Raw genomic sequence first — 19492 nt, forward strand, 5'->3', positions numbered from 1 at the left:
TTTTCTTGTCGAAAAACCTGATGGAAGTCCTCCCGACTCGGCTTTTCCGTTGGCGAGAGTAGACGCCGCGAGAGACTGTTTCTGTTTTGAGAATAAAGGGCTAGAAAATGACATAAATGATCTTTTTCTGGTGGTAATCTGTCGTCCTGGCTTTGCTGCGGCACTTTGCTGCCTTTTGTCTCCTCTTGAATCAAAGTTGACACAGACGTACATTGTCTTCAATGGCGCTTTTATCCATCCATTCATTATCTGAGAGCTGCTTATCCTCACAAGGGTAATGGGGGTGCTGGAACCTACGCCAGCTGTCTTCAGGCAGGAAGCCGGGTACAACCTGAACCGGTTGCCAGCCAATCGCAGGGCACGCATCGACAAACTACCATCCGCGCTCACGATCACACAATTTAGAGTTTGCAATCAGTGTGCTACGCATGGTTTTGGAATGTGGGAGGAAACCGGAGTACCCAGAGAAAACCCGCGCGGGAACGGGGGGAGAACATGCAAACTCCCACAGGAAGGCCGCAGCCGGAAAATATGAGTTCATTTTGGCGGATTTGAAAAGAGCTAACATTTTGTTTTCCTGTTGCCCTTAGTCGCCTATTGGGTAAAGATCGTCTCAGGAGCGGTCACCCGAAATTCTCATACCTATGTGGTTACTAGAGTCATCAGCGGTTGACGCTAGGTTTTTTTGAAGAGCTAGCCTTGACGCTAGAACAGGCGTGGGCAAACCTTTTGGCTCGGGGGCCACATGGATTTCTAAAATTTGACAGGTGGGCCGGGTCAGCACAAGATACGGTACATATAAAAAACTGCATAGGTTGACAGTCCACACCAAACATCAACAGAACAGAAACATTAAATTGTGAACATACTTTTTTTTTTTTTAATGAAAACAGTGAAACAACTATTGTATATGTCTGACATGAACGTCCAAGTATGTTAACAACATACATGTGTTACAACACAAGCAACAAGTGCAACAATATATTGCCCAAAAACTGGAGAAGACAGTACAGGTATATAAAAAAAATATACAAAATATTACAAAGTTAGGACTATTTGTTCCAAAAGGAGACGTAAGAGAAAGAGACCTGGTGGCTTTTCTTTCCTCTCACTCACTGTCGCTAACTTTACCTCGTCTCGATCACCACACATGACGGCGTTGCTCAGCTGATGTCGCGCAACGAACTTTCGAGGCCAGCCTCGGGACGCTTCGATGCTCATAGTTAGCGCTATGGAACTCGCCTCCTCTCTTATTAGCGGTCCAGTTTGCGGAAAGTTTTTAACATGATAACAATCAAACCATTCTAGGAAATGTTCATTTACTCGTGTCACGTTTGCGAGGTGGTGGTGGACCCCAAAAAGCAGGCAGGAGGGAGGAGCAGGGTGTATTTGAAGAATTGTATTTAAAACAAAGAAAACTAAATCCCAAACACACAAAGTCCAAAGTATCAAACAAAAAACCATGACTAAAACTAAAACTAAAACATAACAATGAACTAAACATGACAGAAACTAAGAGCAAACAGCAACACACATGACAGTAGCAAGAAGCAACAATGACCCGACACTGAGTGTTCGGGCTGGGAGTCCTTTTAAAGCCTTAATTAGTTATGACCAACAGGTGTGCAGCTGCCGGGGGAGCCCTACAGTGCCACCTGTTGGTCCCTAAACCGAATCATGACAACTCGAGCCACAAGCAATTCAGTCTGAGGATGGAAAATGCCAGAATCGGACTGAGTAAGAATCGCTTCCTTGTTTTTCAAAGTCTCGTAGATTTGAGTCTTTCTGACTCCAGGCGTCTCCTGAATGTTTCGTACTTTGTTACCCGCTTCATTTAATCAGATACATATCACTTTCCCTTCCACGGTCATTACTCTCTCCCTCTTTCTTCGTCTTCCCCTCCCTCCCTGTGCTCTGCAACTTGAAGTAACTGCGCCACCTGGTGTTGAAATACCTGTCATTACAAGTCCAAACGAAATGAATGCAATCAAACCTTAATTGTGCACCAATCTTCGGCGGGACGGATTAAAAAGACCAACGGGCCGGATCCGGGCCGCGGGCCGTAGTTTGCCCACCACTGCGCTAGAAGAATTGTTGATCTCGTTTTCATGTGTTGTTGAATCTTCGTTAGCAAGCTAACCGCTAACGTGGAAGTAATACACGCCACAATGTTATAACTAAACGGCATTTAAAAAAAAGAAATTTGGAGCCAAAGTCTAACGCCGTACATTTTGGCACCCGCGTGCTCATAATTCGCCGTCAATCGTTGCCACGTCAACAGGCCCTGAGTTGAGAATCCGCAAAATTGTTCTCATGTTTTTGTTTGTATGTGTGGATTACCAGAATGGCACACATTAGGATTAGGATTAGGGTATAACCCGCTTCCTCTTCTTGACAAAGAGTTACTCACTGACAGTTGAGCGAGTGTTCATTCATGTTTTTCCTTTTCTGGGTCATCATGTGTGAGCACGGACCTGAAGGGAGAAGCTTCGCATTTCTCACGAGAAATCAGTGTCTTTGGCTTTTTCTTTGTCTTTGTGCTTTTTGGAACTCCTTTTTTTAGTCACTGTGACAAATTTGTCATATTTCCATGATTTTTGCTTTCATAAAAATGCACATTTTATTCCGTAAATTAATGCCGACTTGACCTAGATGGTCCATTTCCATCCTATAACTTATTTAAAAACACTTCACAATAAGCAGCGCTCTCAAAACTTTCTTGTCATACAAAAGTCGATTCCCGAGCTTCCTCTTCTGTCTCCTTCCTTCCTGTCCTCGGCCTCACCTCGCTTCCTATTCTGTGTCATGCAAAGTACTCACCCGCTTTCCTCTTTGTGTGTGTGCGTGTGTGTGTGTGTGTGTATGCGCGCGTTTAAGTTTCATGCCCAGGCAACACTGTTGCTAAGATACCACAGGAAGTGTCCTGCATAGTAAAAGTGTCCTGGTGATGGTGTGCGAGTGTGTAACTGACTTGGCAAGGGCACGGACGGTCGTGCACATCAACAATCAAAACACACACACACACACACACACTCCAGCAGCAGGTTATATTAAGGCTGTGGCAGGCATCCCAGTCCTGCTGAAGTCAAGCAGCAAATGATGAAGAAATCTTTCGTCCTGTAGCCACCAGCTCATATACGGGCATGTGTGTGTGTGTGTGTGCATGTGCATGGTATCCTTAACCTTCAGCTCCCGGTGGTCGCAGGGCACATCGTATAAGTGAATCATCACACGCGCACAGTGAAGATCATCTTATGCGTCCCATGGTGGCCACACACACGCACACGCACACACTCACAGGCTATCATACTTAATCATTGTTATGCGTTCATGTACTTCTGTACAGTGGACAAATTGATTTATTTAATGGAACTGGAAGTTCATAAATGATTATGCACCAAAATATTGATCTCAAAATTCAGCCCCTATTTCATCATTAGGTGAAGTATGGCAGCGAAGATTGCTGACTCACCCTGACATACAAAACTCAAAGGGGTCCTTTTATTGTAGACAAGTGCCCGGGCGCCATAAAAAGTACCATAAAAACTGACGCATCTTTGGACAGAAGGCATTTTTTTTATGACCCGACCAAGGCGCACATGACAATTTGGTGATATAAATTAGAGTAGAATTTCGACCAAATAAAAGCAGGTCTAAGTTGTGGCGCAGGTGGTGTAATTTTGCCGGGTTTGATGAAGAGCGCAAGCAGAGAGTTTCTGAGCTCCGCGAACATGCGTGGTGGTCCGCAGCAGCCAACTTCACGTCATCCTCAAGTGGAGATCTTGCAGTTCCTTTTAAATGTACGTTGCACGTGATGATCTCCTCCATTTTACACGCCATTTAGACTGCGTGCCTCTAGTGCGGGGAATTTTAAGGGAACAAGGGCAATTCAATTGAAAAATTAATTGTGATTTCGATTTTGGCTCCTTTCAATTTTTAAGTGCTATAATCGCAAAAAAAAAAAGAATGTGCAGTTCCCGATGTTGTAAAACTACCCGAAAAGGGCTGGGTTGCTAGTGTAGCAAGCATGTAGCGTTTTTGATTCTGCCGCCCCTGCGCGTGCTTCAAGCTGTTTAATGACACCCAAGTTGGCGTTTGAAGAATGACAAACATTGTATATTTTGATCGGAAACGTGCTTAGTGTTTTAAAACATCGCTTGCGCGAATGCCAAAGTCAGTGTAATAACTCACCGACATGCTAACGGCAAGTTAGCATACAGACATGTCACAATACTTAGACACATTTTTCCAGTTTTGTGAAAAACGTGTTATGTTCAGTCGCAGCTTTCCTCATATCTCATTCCAAGTGTGTACTCCATCCATGCACGGCACCACACTGCCCCGAAGAGGCCAAAACGCGCAGGATAATCCTGAAATAAGGATAATCCTTCAGAAGGAAAATGAAGAATGAAAATGTAAGAGGCTTGAATTTCACATGACATTCACAAGGTCATTTTGACCTTGATGGAAAGAAGCAAGTATTCAAAAATAAAACGTTCAACATCGAGGGATGAATGGACATGAGGCTGTGATGATGCTTTTGAGTAGTTGCGTTAGTATCCTAAATTTGGTCATCAATGCATTATCTTTTCATTTATCTTGATGTCAATCGCAATCAAAATAATCACGATTTGCGTGACAATTATCCAGCCCGAATCGGATGCCAAACAAGTCGGCTGTGTTCCCTCCCACAACGGCGCACTTTCTACCTTCGCCCGCGTACGAAAATACCCCAAAAAAGAAAACTCCACCCGCAGACAGCGCTTTGCACCAGACTTGGGTTCGACATAATATTTCCAGTTGAGCTCCGCCTCGAGATTCCGGCCATGCATTTGCGTTTTTTTTTTTTTTATTTCCCGTCACTGCGTGTGGGCGGAGCATGGCAGCAGAATACCTCTCTTTTCCACTTTGACTCCCGTGCTATCGACTCTTTTGCGACGCCGTCGCCCGGAGGCTGATTGGATATCAGTGTGCTGTCAGCTTCACAAGCGCGGCCATCCGAGCGGAACACGCATTTCCAATTGGCTGCGTTATCGCGCTAACGCACCTGGCCCGCTAGCCCGCTAGCCTCGGCGTTGCTTTTTGGGCAAGTGACATGTTTTCCTCCAAACACATTTGATCAACAGTAATACGAGCGGATTGACGCGCTATTGTGACGGCGGTGAAGTTGCTGATGGTGGCCGCTGCGCTCCAGGGTGGAAGCAGCTGTGTGTGTGTGTGTGTGTTTTGTTTTGCTGGTCTGCACATGAGCGGTCACAATCGGAGATGGATGCCTCGCCTCGCCTCGCCTCGCGTCACATCTGCTCGCCGCGCTCTGAGGCCAGGGTCGATTTACGTCGAAGAGCGTCCGCGCACGCCGAGGCGTCGCCTTTGAGCTGGGACACAACGAGAGAGGCTGGAAATACGAGCGAGGCATTTTAGGGGATGGAAAGCCAGCGATAATGAAAGGCATAAAGAGGGGTTAAGAGGGTTGGATAATGAGAGGGAATCAGCGAGGATCAGAGCGAGCGGGGAAAAAACTGCAGATTTAGGTCAGAGAGTCACAAATGGGTGCGGGGTGGGGAGGAGCGTCAAAGCCACTTGCCCTGAATGGGACCAAAGAGGTCCAAGATGAATATGGCGCCGTGTCACTTTTCCATTCTTTATTATCCAAGACAAGGGCCGCATCGCAACCTCCGCCTGAAAAAAACCCCCAGTAGAATAGCTGTTTCTTTCTTTCTTTTCTTTTTTTTTTAAAGTGTCTAATACAGGGTTGCGCGACTCTGGTCCTCGACGGCCACTATCCTGCTTGTTTTAGATCAGGGAAGCCCAACCATTTTGACCGAAGATCTACTTTTCAACCAACCAAACGCCGCACGATCGACCCGTTAGGAACCCTTGCACACTCACGCCTATGCACGTACGCGCACACGCTTGCCATGATGAGCAACAGGCATCATGGCCCCTAGCATGAGCAAAAGAGTGTTCCATTAAACTGGCACGCCTGTTTTTTTGTAACGTGGGAGCAAACCGGAGTACCCAGAGAAAACCCACGCAGGCACGGGGAGAACATGCAAACTCCACACAGGGAGGCCAGAATCGAACCCTGCACCTCCGTGAGACCGACGCGCTAACCAGTCGACCAGCGGGCCTTCGCAGATGAAACAAACAAATTGAATGAAAATAACAATTTTAAAAAAGATATGTCGCAACAGCTTTGGTTGACCGCTAACGGATATCCCACCTCCTGTTCAATTTCATGCAAACATTGTGAGAATTTTCTAGCAAAAAAACCCCCAAAAACATGCAGCCATGTACAGGTGGTGGGTTTGTATGAAAGGGGACAATTTGGTAGCGATCCAAATGAAGCTCGTTGGGCCTTGGCGGAGGCCTGCACCCCGGCGCGTTCTCATTCTCGTTCCATCTGGCACCAGGAGATGCGAATTGCAAGCCAGGGATACACTGTCAGCCGATCACGTGCGGGCCAGCTTTTGATTTTGCGGGTCTGAAGGTGATGCAGAGGACACGGCGATGTCAAGAGATTTGGACAGATCTTGACACTTTTGGAGCTTCGCTCACTGGAATTCACCACTTGTCAAGCCTTTGCTTTTTTTTTTTTTTTTGGAGAACTCTTTTAAAACTGGAGATATGAATACAGCAGAGGAGACGAGTGGTTGGCAACGCTGTCTCCCATGCAAATTTCTGGATTTGAGGCTGCGCTGTGATCTTTGAAGATTAAAAAAATGCTCGCCTCTTTGAACGCTAACTTGTCTTCCGTCCTTAAACAAATTTGGAGACCAAATTGTCGTCGTTGATGCAACCCGATGTTGGGTTCTTTAAGGACTGAAAATTGTTTTCAGTGTTTCCCCCGCAAAAAAAACCAAATCCCCAAAAATAAAACAATGACTGTGGCTTTTTTTTTTTTTTTTTTAAGAGCGATGCCGATTCCTGTATTTGGCAGCAATAAATTCCGACAACCCATTAATTAGCAGGGGGGAAAAAAATTATTTGTTCAACGAATCCAATTTTTTTTTGTCCTTTAAATGCTTAAAGGCAGAACATTTGACAATTTAGCAGTATTTTGTCCAATAGTATTTGTTCATCTTTGTTCTTTGAAGATGAAACTTTAACTGAAGACTGTAAACTGGGTTCATTGTTTGCAAAAGGATTTCCTTTTGCTTTACGGGAAAAGACGAATAAATCTGACAAAGTCCGCAAAAAAAACAAAAAACGTCGTCGCTCTTCATCGGGTACGAGTCAAGCGAGGTCTGGCTGCTTAAGAGGCCGCGATTCCTTTTGTCGGCCGCCAACAAAGCAGGCCCTTGTGCCCGCGGAATTGGGGGCAGTCTGATCCTAATGAGCAATCCCTGCTCATTTTCCTCTCGCAGATTCTTTCAGCGTGAGAACGAAACCCATCCAAAATCCTGCTCGCTTTGCCCGCTACGCGATTGTTCTTTCCGACAATGAGTCGTCGGATTCAAATCTTGACTGTCATCTGCCACTTTTTCTGATCTTTTTTTTTTTCCAGCCAATGCCACGAGCAGCATTTGTCCTGTGGCACAAATTTGCCGCATCAGCAGCTTGAATTGCGATCCGTGCAATCCCCCCAAAACACCTCTTAACGCATATATGGACAATATTGTTGCCTTTCATATGGCGCTATGTGTAAAAAACTAGAACAAAGCAGCCTTTTTCTGAAAATGTGACCGTGAAATTGTTTATTTATTTATTTTAATGAATGAATGGCTCAGCATTAGAACCTTGCAACATGCGGCTTTTAAGTGGGGCAGCCCCCTCTGCTTTGGCTCGTTATCACAGTGACCCTTTGGTGGAAGCCCCCCAGCGGGCGCTTTGGAGTCAGACCCTCACAATGCCATCTGCTTTACAGCAATTCCTCCAGGATCCATCCACTTGATCATACATGAATTGCGGCCCTGCTATGCTGGGGAATTTTATTTTATTTTATTCTTTAATTTTTTAGGGGGTGGAACATAACTGTCTGTCTGTTCAGGACTGGTCGCGGAAATTAGTGATTGTTTTTCAATGGATTTGTAAAATTTGCACTTAGCATTATGTCCACGCATGTGGGAAAGGAGAGCCGCAGTCAACGATGCACGAATCACAACTCCATGGAAAGTTAGAAAAAGTTAGCCCCATCCATATCGACCGGGCCCTTTTTAAAAAAAATTTCTTTATTGTTTTTCTACAGGGCCGCCATGTTAAGACAGGGCAGCTGGCAGCCATCAAGGTCATGGATGTCACCGGGGTAAGCAACACACTCCCACTCGCACACATTCTCTCACATCAGCCGCCAACTCCCAGAATTATACCACCGTGTCATCTAATTAAGAGCGATGAGTCAGTGGCAGCGAGGAAAATGAGGACAGGCCTATCGCCATGGTAATATTAGCTGCTGCTATCAGAGCGGCGGTGTGGTCTCAAGCATGTCTGCAAAGCAGGAGAGCAACGTCTCAGTTATATTTAGAGACGACACCCACGACTCAGCGCAACAATGAAGTGGCAAAGGAGGGAATGAATGAATGAATGAATAGGGCTAAATAAGACAATCTGCGGGCTTTTTTTCACACAGAGAACCTGTGAAATTGCCGGATCTGAGCCATAACTCACCATATGGCATTTGTCCACATGGCAGGATATTGCCGAAATTGTGTGCTCTTTCAAACGGCAACACCTGAACCTGCTATTAGACATTTCGCTGTCAAACAGTAACAATTGCTTTCGACACAAAAGTGCGGGAGGAGTGAAACAAACTTGATGTGTGACATCAGCGTAACTGTGATGTTTGATTCCATGTCTCCTGATGACATCACCAAGAAGGAGCGCACATGGTTTAAAAGGCACTGGGCCTAAAATCAAACCCTGGGGCACACCGCATGTGATTTTATAGCGTTTAGAGAATAGCTGTTCGGCAATTGCTTTCAACACAACAGGGTGGGAGAAGTGAGTGAAGTCACACACCCCTGTCCCGACATTGTGGCATTTCTGAGTTGACAAAATGAGGAAAACACTTAAGCGGAAGTGTAAAAATCATCAGCTTACCATCTCACGTCAGAGCCATAACGGTAGACCTGGTATTCATCCACCTGCACCTTTTACACGGAACTCGGTAAAGGCGGGATGATCATTTTCAGTGGCAAAAGAAAGTGGCTGAAAACGATCAGCTCGAGCTTCTTTCACGCGGAAATCCTGCAAGATTTCTGCTTTTCTGAGTGACATTGTCAGCCAACAATGTCAAAATGCTACTTTGAAGTAACAAACGTCATGTTCATAGAGGGTTGCTCGCTGGTCAGCTGTGTTATTTGCTGCTGTGAAATGCTAATTTGTTGGGGGTTTATTTTCCCCCTGTGTGTGTCCGCGTCTCAGGATGAGGAAGAAGAGATCAAAGCTGAAATCAACATGCTGAAGAAGTACAGCCACCACCGAAACATCGCCACCTATTACGGAGCATTCATCAAGAAGAACCCCCCGGGTGTCGACGACCAGCTCTGGGTGCAGTGTTGTTACTCAACTGCAGATGGGGAGGGGCGGGGAGGGTGTGTCTTGGAGACACACGTGTTGCTGTTGCGCAAAATAAGGATGCTTGGTTTACACAATATACAGCGTGGGCCAAAAGTAAGACTGTAGGCAGTTTTTGAATTAAGTAAGGAAAGGAGGATGGGTGGAAGGATGAAGGAATGAAACAAGGATTTTTTTTTGAAAGGAAGGGAGGAAGGATGGATCGGAGGAAGGAAAAAAAAGTATGGTATGAAAATTACGGTTTGCCATCCATCCTTCTCCAAATTATTGGAGGGAAAAAATAGTGATTTATCTGAGGGAAGTGTTTATTTTCACCCCGTTTGACGAATGGGGGCACGGACTTAAAGGAAAATGTCCTAAGGTGCTTAATTTAACGTTTTCCCACGCCACTTGGGGCTCAGCATAAGCGCATGCGTGTGTGTAAACAAGGCAAGTCATGAGCCGTTAATGCTAACAAAAATGTGACGCTAAGCTCGTCGAATTGTTTGGAAAAACAACGGCGGCCTGTTGTCCTCAATCACTCCCTGACCTGCTGGTCAATTCAGATTGGGCTCAAATTGAGGATAAAGTCAAGAAGGCATCGGAACTGTCGAATTTTTATGAGTCTTTTTGTCGGGCATGCTAATTTAGCTGCTAGCTGGATAACTGAACTTTTGTCTACCATGCTAATGTCAGCTGCTAGCTGGATAACTGAACTTTTGTCTAGCATGCTAATGTCAGCTGCTAACTGGGTAACTGAATTTTTGTCTAGCATGCTAATGTTAGCAGCTAGCTGGATAACTGAACTTCTGTCTAGCATGCTAACTTCAGCTGCTAGCTGAGTAACTGAATTGTTGTCTAGCACGCTAATGTTACCTGCTAGCTGGATAACTGAACCTTTGTTTAGCATGCCAGCTGCTAGTCTGGTAACATGTCCAGCATGCTCATGTTGGCAGGTAGCTGGGTAACCGAGGTGTTGTTGATCGGGTCAGAGGGAATACTTAAAAAAAAAAGTTTGACTTGTTTTGTTTTTGTTTATTTTCTACAATAGATTCAGCTGTCTGTTTCAAATGTGACGGTAGCGGGTCTGTCACATCTCCTGTGTTAGTGTTTCCTGCTGTTGTTACTGCATTCAGTCATGAATAACATGATGGGAGTCCAGGCAGTAATCCACCTTGTTATTCTACACAGCTGGTCATGGAGTTCTGCGGCGCCGGCTCGGTGACGGATCTGATCAAGAACACCAAGGGCAACTCTCTAAAAGAAGAGTGGACGGCCTACATCTGCCGAGAGATCCTCAGGGTGAGCGTCATTCATGCTATTTTCATCCCTGGCCGCTTGTAATTGACGGCGAGCGGCGTGTGCCGCGCATCCCGCGACCCCCCCCCCCCCCCCCCCCCGATGCTATCGCCGCCGCAATTGACGCCTCTCTCCGCTTGTCCTGTTAGATTTTCACTTTCACTTCTGCTGCTTCCTTTCTCCCCCATTGATGCCCCCCCTGATTGAAAATTTATTTTCTTCCTTCTGTTTTTGGATTGATTTTTCATTTTTTTGTGTGTGATGTGTGTTTTTTGACCCATTCAATTTGACAACACTGAGTGGCATCTTTGTAGCCGTCTTGTAGCAAATCCTTTGACTTACTTCCTGTATTTGTCACTACAATATTGATGCAAACAAAAAGAAATAAACACCACACCTTGAATAATCCCTTGCTTGTCCCCCGCAGGAAAATAAATAACTGCTGGCTGTAAATACTGTACCTTTAACTTCTGTAGCAAGAAAGTTGATCTTTTCCAAAAGTCAAATGTAGAAGTGACCACCCTCACTGTGCACATTAAAAAAAAAAAAAAAAAGCCTCATTGCGAATTCATATCCCCCCCACCACCTTTCTCTGGAACTAAACGCAAAAGAGGGCTCATCCTAAATAGAGACCGGTCGGCGACACAAGGACATGAAGTCTTCTTGAAATTGAGGCTCTTTCTGGAAATCATCTCCACTTGGCTCGTGGCTCTGGCGTCCTTCACTGAGTGTGTGGGTGTGTTTGTGTGGGTGTGTGTGTGTGTGTGTGTGTGTGTGTGTGCGCGCGCGCGTTCAGGGCCTGACTCATCTCCATCAACACAAGGTCATTCACCGAGACATCAAGGGACAGAACGTCCTGCTGACGGAGAACGCCGAGGTCAAACTAGGTAGGTGCTGTCACGTAAAAGCCACTTGGCGAAACGGCTTCACCGATTGGATGGGCCTGGAGTGTGTGTGTGTGTGTGTGTGTGTGCGTGTGTGCGTGTGTGTGTGTGATACCTGCCAACCTCTGGCTTACGGCCATTTCTGACACACGCAGGCAACGAAGGTTGGCACACTCTGCATTTTAACTCCCCGTCTGTAAAAAGCAAACAGTTACAGACGCATCGGGGGCCAGGCTAATAATCGATTTTAATGCTGCATTCGAGTTTACAAATTAGAGGAGCCATGGCAATATTTGTATTCTCGTGTATTTCACTGTGCCTTCTCCATGTAGTGGACTTTGGCGTTTCGGCCCAGTTGGACCGCACAGTGGGAAGAAGGAACACGTTTATCGGGACGCCATATTGGATGGCGCCAGAGGTGATCGCCTGCGATGAGAACCCCGACGCAACGTACGACTTCAAGGTGCTTAATACGCAAGAGACGTGTTTCACGCCTTAGGGGTTACCTTTCGGACTCATCGATTGGTTTTGTTGCAGAGCGATTTATGGTCACTGGGGATCACGGCCATTGAGATGGCCGAAGGAGCTCCACGTAAGCACCGTCCGCTCTATCAAGCGCATATGCGTTCTTTCTAGGTTGGCTCAAAGGAGTCTACTCTAAAACTTTATCAAACTTTTTTTTTTTTGCTCAAGGTAGTCCGGAATGAGATTTAATCACTCATTTACTAAAAGGAGTCTGACATAAGGAGATTGGTCCCCCCCCCCCCCAAATAAAAGGCAATTTGGAATGAGATTGCTTTAAGTGATTCATCCTTAAAGCAATCTTTCTGTCTGAAATGAGAGTACAGTGTTCTAAAATAAATTTGAAAGGGACTCTTGCTTTTTAAAAGGTGTAATTTTTAAAGGAGGTCTGGATTGAAACTGCTCTAAAATCATTTTTTTTGGGGTTTTTTTTTTTTTTGGAAAGCAAGTCTGGAGTGAGAAGAATACTCTAAAAGCAATTTGGAATAAGTAGATTGCTCTCGTCAGTTTTCTTTTTTTTTTAAGTGATCCTGGAATAAGATGAATCCAAAATACATCATTTTAGATCACTCTAAAATAAATCAGATTCTGAAGGGACTCTGGAATGAGGTTATTAATTTTTTTTTAAAAAGAGGTCTGGAATGACATTGGTCCAAAATTAGTTTCCTAAAACAACAACATCCACACAGACTAAAACAAATCATCCTTCAGTGTTAGTCACAAAATGTATTCATGTGTTGTTGTTATTTTTAAGTTGTTGTTCGAGACTTTTAGACACTCAAACTTTGTCACACATCCGGTGAGAATCTTTTTTTTTTTTTTGTGAGAATTTAGTCTGCTTTCTGCTGTTTCATGTGTGACCCCACAGCGCTGTGCGACATGCACCCCATGAGAGCCCTCTTCCTCATTCCGCGGAACCCTGCGCCGAGACTCAAGTCAAAGAAATGGTGAGAAATGAATACAACAACTGCATCACGCTGGGAGCCATTTTGAATATTTTGGCTTCCAAATTAGGTCATCAACTGACCAAAAAAAAAAAAAAGATACTCAATACACTCCCAAGTTATTTTTCCCTCGGAATATTGACTGGAATGCAAGGCAAAGGCCAGGCTAATATTCCAGAGCTTTATAGCGGAAAAAAATTCTGGAACTGTCTTTTGTTGTTGCGACGGGGGTCAGGTCGAAGAAGTTCCAGCTGTTCATCGAGAGCTGCCTGGTGAAGAGCCACGGCCAGAGGCCGAGCACGGAGCAGCTCCTCAAGCACCCGTTCATCAGGGACCTGCCCAACGAGAGGCAGATCCGCATCCAACTCAAGGACCACATCGACCGCACCAAGAAGAAGCGAGGCGAGAGGGGTGAGACCCAGCTCCATTTTATTTAATTTTTTCCCTTTTTCCAAAAAGTGCGACATTGAAAGTTTGTCTAAAGTCTGTCATCTGTCAATGAGAATTGCTCTAAAATCGGTCACGAAATATGTGTTGTAGTTCTGCGTAAACAAAGAGGCTAGCAAACAAACAAAAAAATCACTGATCAAAACAACTCGATGTCAGGCGGCGGTAACAAAATGGGTAATTCCGTTTTCAAAACAAGCTTGTTTTTTGAGACTCATTGCTGCACCGTCGCCCTGAGGACGGCGTTCCAGACTCCAACTTTGTCTCACCAGTAAACATCCAGTGACAGACCTCAGTTCCGCTTTCAACGCGGCAGATGATGGCCTCGCCACACACGCCGCTGCTGCCGCATCATTACTAAGCAGATTAATCGCTTCACGACACAAACGCTGCAGGCCGGTTGAGAATGTACGGAATTTTTTTTTTTTTGCAGATCTTTCTTTTCTCCCCCCTCACATCCCCTCTTTTACCACAGCCGCCGTTTTGACTGAAATGCTTCCAAGTGCCTGTTCTCCACCACTGTGAAAGTTTTGTACTCACGAGATGGTTTAAAAATACCCCCAAATTATCAGAAAGTTATCCAAAAGTATTCGATCAAACATGTTGGAAAAAGTTAGACCAAGAAAAAAATAAAAACACCAAAATAATCAACAAATATAGTGCACTCCAAAAAATAAACCCAGGAGGCCTCTGATGTCTGCAGACTTGGATTACTTCGTGGAGCCCAGCGTTCAAATCAAATATGGTGAATCAGCATGTCGCATGTTATGCTGCATGCAAATGCAATAAACCGCCAACCGGAACGCTTTTAAATCCAGGGTAGTTGATTTTAAAAATGGATAGAAGCATAGCATATTAGCGTGTGTTAGCATATACAGCATAGCTTAGCATATTTTTACCCTGGATATAAAAGCATTTATACTGACTTCACTTTGATGAAAAATCTGCCGATGTTAGCGGAAAGTCCGCATTGTGTTGAGGGCACAAGTTGGATGATGTCAACGTTGGGGCTGCTCTTCACGCTGACAAATTTGAGCTTCGTACACCCGACGTGGCTCAAACTGGAAAATAACCGCTGACTTGTGTGAAGATTTGGCAACATCAGAAATGCCGAGTTTCAATGAGGAGCGCGTGAGGAAGAAAACGGCTTTGATATCTGCGGGGGGATTCATTTTATCCCACGTGTGTTTCGAACATACCAGACGAAACCGAGTACGAATACAGCGGCAGCGAGGAAGAAGACGAGGAAAGAGACACGGGTGAACCGAGGTGAGCGCCGGCCGACAACCGAACGCGCCGACGCGCTTCCTGAAACCTTCCCCGCCGTTTCAACGCCACGCCTTCTTGTTTTTCTTCATCTATAAGCTCCATCATCAACATCCCCGGAGAGTCGACCCTGCGGCGCGATTTCCTGCGCCTGCAGTTGGCCAATAAGGAGCGCTCGGAGGCGCAGCGGCGGCAGCAGCTGGAGCAGCAGCAGAACGAGGAGCACAAGCGCCTGCTGCTGGCCGAGAGGCAGAAGCGCATCGAGGAGCAGAAGGAGCAGCGGCGGCGGCTGGAGGAGGTGAGCATGAGGGAGCAGGGCGAGGGAGGGGAGTCGACTAATCGACTCGTCGATTCCGTAATGAGTCGATGAGTCGATTAATCGACTAACACATTTTGGTCATGCAGTGGATCATTAAATAACAGATCTATCAGTAAGAAAAGATAACTTTAGCCCAAGTTGTCTGAACAAAAGTCTGTTCCTCTCTGTGATCCCCCCCCCCCACACACACACACAGCAGCAGCAGCGCGAACGCGAGCTGAGGAAGCAGCACGAAAGGGAGCAGAGGAGGCGTTATGAGGAAATGGAGCAACTCCGTAGAGAGGAGGAGCGGCGGCACGCGGAAAGAGAACAGGTTGGTGTCGGCACTATTCGGCGGAATCGTCGGAAATATAGCCATTAAGTTTCTTCCACTCTGAGGTGCTCTGTGAGGATTTTTTTTTTGGGGCGGTGTAATTCCAATTTTGGCCACTTGAAGGCGGCACACGTTTGCATACTGGGGCTATCAACCAGTTCGGTTTGTTGCACCCTTTTTTGGGGTGACCATATTGCGCTCTCAATATGTTATCTTTTTAAATGTGTTTGGATGATTTTGAAAGGATGTTTAAAGACTTGAAATAAGTTATCAATAAAATGGCTTAGAGCACTAAAGTTTGCCCACCTCTGTCCCTGTTCCAGACCGTTTCCACCTCCTCGTGTCGCCACCTTGGCTGTCTGCCTCCAAATGTCACTAACGCTCACATTTCTCAACGTTGCTGCCGTTTTTTTTTTTTTTTTCCCCCTTTCCCTCGCACGCTGCCTAGGAGTATATCCGTAGGCAGCTGGAAGAGGAGCAGAGGCAATTAGAGATTCTCCAGCAGCAACTTCTACAGGAACAGGCGCTCCTGCTGGTAACCTGGCTCAATGTTTACACGTCCAGTGCAGCATCCTTCAAAGGATTTCCCACAGTTTTTTTGTTTTGTTTTGTTTTTGCTTGCTTCTTGACTGCCTCCACCTTGGGACCAAGCATATTCTTACGGGGATATGCTGTAATACCCGTCGTCTTTAGCTTCATCCCGTTCTCCTCTTCATCGAAAAGTTGTCTTCATTTCACATTGGGCACACGTAAGATAGATTCCCAACCACCGTGTGCCGTGGGAAATGATCCACCCGCACTAAATTGTTAAAAAAAAGTGGGATTTATTGACTGCAAGGAATCTGAATCGTGAAACGCTCCCCCTCTACAGGATGAAACAATCCACATTTGACTTCTGTCAGTGTCGCTTCCTCGTCCTTTGTGGCTTCTCTCATCCACTCACCTCCGCTTCTGAATTGCGCAAAGATGTCTTAACTGGTTTCCTTCCTTCCCCTCCAAGGAGTACAAGCGCAAGCAGGTGGAGGAGCAGCGGCAGGCCGAGCGTCTGCAGAGGCAACTCCAGCAGGAGAGGGCCTACTTGGTGTCGCTGCAGCAACAGCAACAGGAGGGACGGCAGGCGGAGAAGAAACAGCTCTACCACTACAAAGATGTCAGTCATCCCAATGACAAGCCGGCCTGGGCGAAAGAGGTCGGTGACAAAAAGCCGAATTAGCCGAATTGTTAGCGTGTGAGAACTAAATGTAGGCGGGATTGTTGAACGTAAACATAAAACGGCAGTTACAAAATGCGGAAGTCATACACTGCTGCGGCAATCCTGAACCTGTAGTAAGAATTCCCCCTTTTTTGTGAAAATAATCTGCCGTGAACTACACGGGTATGAAGGAGAAGGAGATGTGATGAAGGCACAAATGACTGTTTCAAATACCGGTAGTTGTTGTGTTAGAAAAAAAATTCACCTTTGCCAGATGATCAAGGTGGGGGCGGGGGGTGGGGGGTAGGACTTACTAACTTGAGGTCCAACTTGAGGCCCAAATAATTTTACTTGTACTTATTTTACTTCTTATCAATACACTGTCAGCCGAGAGTCAAGTTTATTCCTTTAAGAAACTCTCAGGAACCAGAGTAGCATTTGGAAGAATACACAGGCTGGTCACACGCCGGGTTGAGGTGGCACTCCACACTTGGGCCAGGAGTGGGAATGTATTCTCGAACTCATCCCCTGCCAGCCCAGTTAAAATGGATCTTTGACGTCTGTAGCCGTCAATGGCACTGAATGAGTTAGAGAATACAGAGAAGAAAAAAAAGTGTCTGGAGCTGAGGCTCAGTAGAACTGATCGTCGACCAAGTATCAATTTCTGAACCTTTTGTTTTCTGCTGTCACACCGAGTGGCCTTCTCGTCTGCTAACAATCTTTCTCAACAGGACAGCTGTCGGGATCCTTCCGGAGACTGGGACTCTCTGGCCGTGAATTGTGTTTACATTGCTGCCCGTGTTCTTGTTCTGACTTTGACTCCCAGGTGCAGCAGCGCGCACAAATGCAACGCGGTAACCCGCCCCGCTCTAACCTGCGCCATCATCAGTCGTTCAACCAGCCGCCTTCGTCCTCGTCCGCGTCCCCGGCCTCCCACGGCCAACCCCGAGCTCAAACCCCTCGACGCACACCGTCCGTCGGCACCCAGATCCTTCCCGGCCAGGTCCCCCAGATCCGCATTGCGCTAGACCCAGGGGAGCCCCTCGACCCGGGACTAAAGCAGGAGATAAGTCAGCAGGTCAGAGAGTTGAGGGCTCAGAATCGCAGTCAGAGGAAGCGCAGCCCGACCGCCGTCAAGGAAGACGGTCAAGCAGCTCGTAAGGAGCCTCGTAACCCTGAGAAAGAACCTTCCGGTCCCGCGCCGGTCAGACAGTCGAAAGCTGCCGCAGACCCTCGAGACCGCCAGAAAGAGAAGTCCCCAGGCAGGCCCCTCTCTGTGCCCAATCATTCTGATGTTGTTACTAAGGCCCCCGCGCAGGTCCAAAAACTGGTTAGTGCCCTCCGCCGCTGCAGCTCGTACGCACACCCCCCCCGGCAGTAGAGTAGATGTAGACGTAGAGCCAAAATGTCGTCAAGAGCTACTCCACCTTAGCAAGAATGAGGCTTTCTGCTCTTTCATCTTCTTCCAAACTCGTCTTCTAACAGACAAGAAGCCAATAAGACCATGTTACTTTTTTTAAAAAAAATGTTGCTTCTAAAGGAACAGAGAAGATCCTGTCTATTGTCGGTCCTTGTGAGTCCCAAGTTAGTGACAGGCAATTAGTGTTCGTTGGACCCCTTTTCCAACAAACTCCGGACTCTCCTTCTTTCGTCTTTCTAGTGTCCGCTGTTCTTTCTCATTTTTACCAGAGAGGGAAAAAAAAATCATTTTGGGTGCCGGGCCGGCTACCCAAACCGTTTTCTCCTCACGCGCACTTCTCAAATATTCTCTTTTCTCTTGTAGATGACAACGCTAACATCTCTCTGCCTCCACAGAAACTAAACAAAAAGCTGCCAGTTTGTTTCCCTTGTAGTTCCTCCCCTTCATGAGTACTAACAATTTGTCTTCTCGGGGGCTTGTTCCCTGCCTCCGTCGCCGTCATTGTGACTCATGAATAGGAGCTGCATGCAGACTGTAGTTGTGACGACCCGAGTCATAATCTTGAATAATCCCCCAATAGATTATGAGCTCATGAGGATTTGCAAAAAAAAAAAAAATCCTTCAAAGGGGTTCGTTTTCATTGCGCATGCAACATGACTCAAAAAGAAACAGCAAAGTGTTGACTCAAAAATTAGGACAAACTCTTGATGTGATCTGTGGTTGGTTTTGAAGGAAATGGATAAAATGATCCCAAAATAGCCGCTATGACCTAAAGTGTTGCTTTTTTTTTTTTTTGGGCACGGTTTCTTGAGGCATTTTGTGGGTCATCACATTATAGATATGGCTACGAAATTTCTATTTGCTGAGTGAGAACAGCTCTGTGACGAAATTAAGATTTGGGTTTGATGGCCGGTCGTTCGACTTCGCTGCCATGATCCGGCCAGATGCAAATATCAAAACTCCATTTTTTTTTTTGCAAGTCAGCCGATACATATGTCCAGTATTTGCCGTTCAAATTTGTTAGCATTCGAGCAAAATTTGTAGGACACATTTTCATGATACGTGCCGACCAAATTTGATCTCGCAACTTGAAACTGGTTTGAGGGTCTGAATTTTCCCCCCAAAATTAAAATTCTCTAGCCGCTACCGGGCTATGAGTGATGATAGTGTGTGTGTGTGCGTGTGTGTGTGTGTGTCAGGTGGAGGAAAGGTCTAAGATGAACAGACAGAGCTCTCCGGCACTGCAACCTAAAGTGTCGAACTGGATCTCCGACCCTTCCCTTCCTCCCCGATCTGAGTCCTTCAGCAGCAGTGGGGGCATGCAGGCTGCCCGAACTCCACCCGCCCACCGTCCTGTTGAACCCCAGGTGTGTGTGTGGGTGTGCCGCAGG

General features: G+C 46.2%; 1 protein-coding gene across 11 annotated transcripts in view; it reads left to right on the forward strand.

Moving 5' to 3' along the window:
- The window catches only part of LOC147196695 (traf2 and NCK-interacting protein kinase-like), a 47299-nt gene that overhangs the window by 15781 nt on the left and 12026 nt on the right, over positions 1 to 19492 (forward strand). For 4 of the 11 annotated variants that reach the window (XM_086127066.1, XM_086127070.1, XM_086127067.1 and 1 more), the window contains exons 3-16: positions 8189 to 8245; positions 9364 to 9489; positions 10687 to 10797; positions 11591 to 11681; positions 12011 to 12141; positions 12216 to 12270; positions 13069 to 13147; positions 13380 to 13555; positions 14794 to 14860; positions 14957 to 15155; positions 15373 to 15489; positions 15938 to 16024; positions 16490 to 16678; positions 19301 to 19468. In XM_086127066.1, the coding sequence (XP_085983192.1) occupies positions 8189 to 8245; positions 9364 to 9489; positions 10687 to 10797; positions 11591 to 11681; positions 12011 to 12141; positions 12216 to 12270; positions 13069 to 13147; positions 13380 to 13555; positions 14794 to 14860; positions 14957 to 15155; positions 15373 to 15489; positions 15938 to 16024; positions 16490 to 16678; positions 19301 to 19468 (1653 nt within the window). Of the gene's footprint in view, positions 1 to 8188; positions 8246 to 9363; positions 9490 to 10686; positions 10798 to 11590; positions 11682 to 12010; positions 12142 to 12215; positions 12271 to 13068; positions 13148 to 13379; positions 13556 to 14793; positions 14861 to 14956; positions 15156 to 15372; positions 15490 to 15937; positions 16025 to 16489; positions 16679 to 17507; positions 18012 to 19300; positions 19469 to 19492 lie in introns of all 11 variants that reach the window. The other 7 variants (XM_086127069.1, XM_086127073.1, XM_086127071.1 and 4 more) reach the window with 5 other exon arrangements.

The sequence above is a fragment of the Hippocampus guttulatus genome, chromosome 13, assembly GCF_054856545.1.
Source record: "Hippocampus guttulatus isolate MCC_2025c chromosome 13, RoL_Hgut_1.0, whole genome shotgun sequence".
NCBI classification, from domain to species: Eukaryota; Metazoa; Chordata; class Actinopteri; order Syngnathiformes; family Syngnathidae; genus Hippocampus; species Hippocampus guttulatus.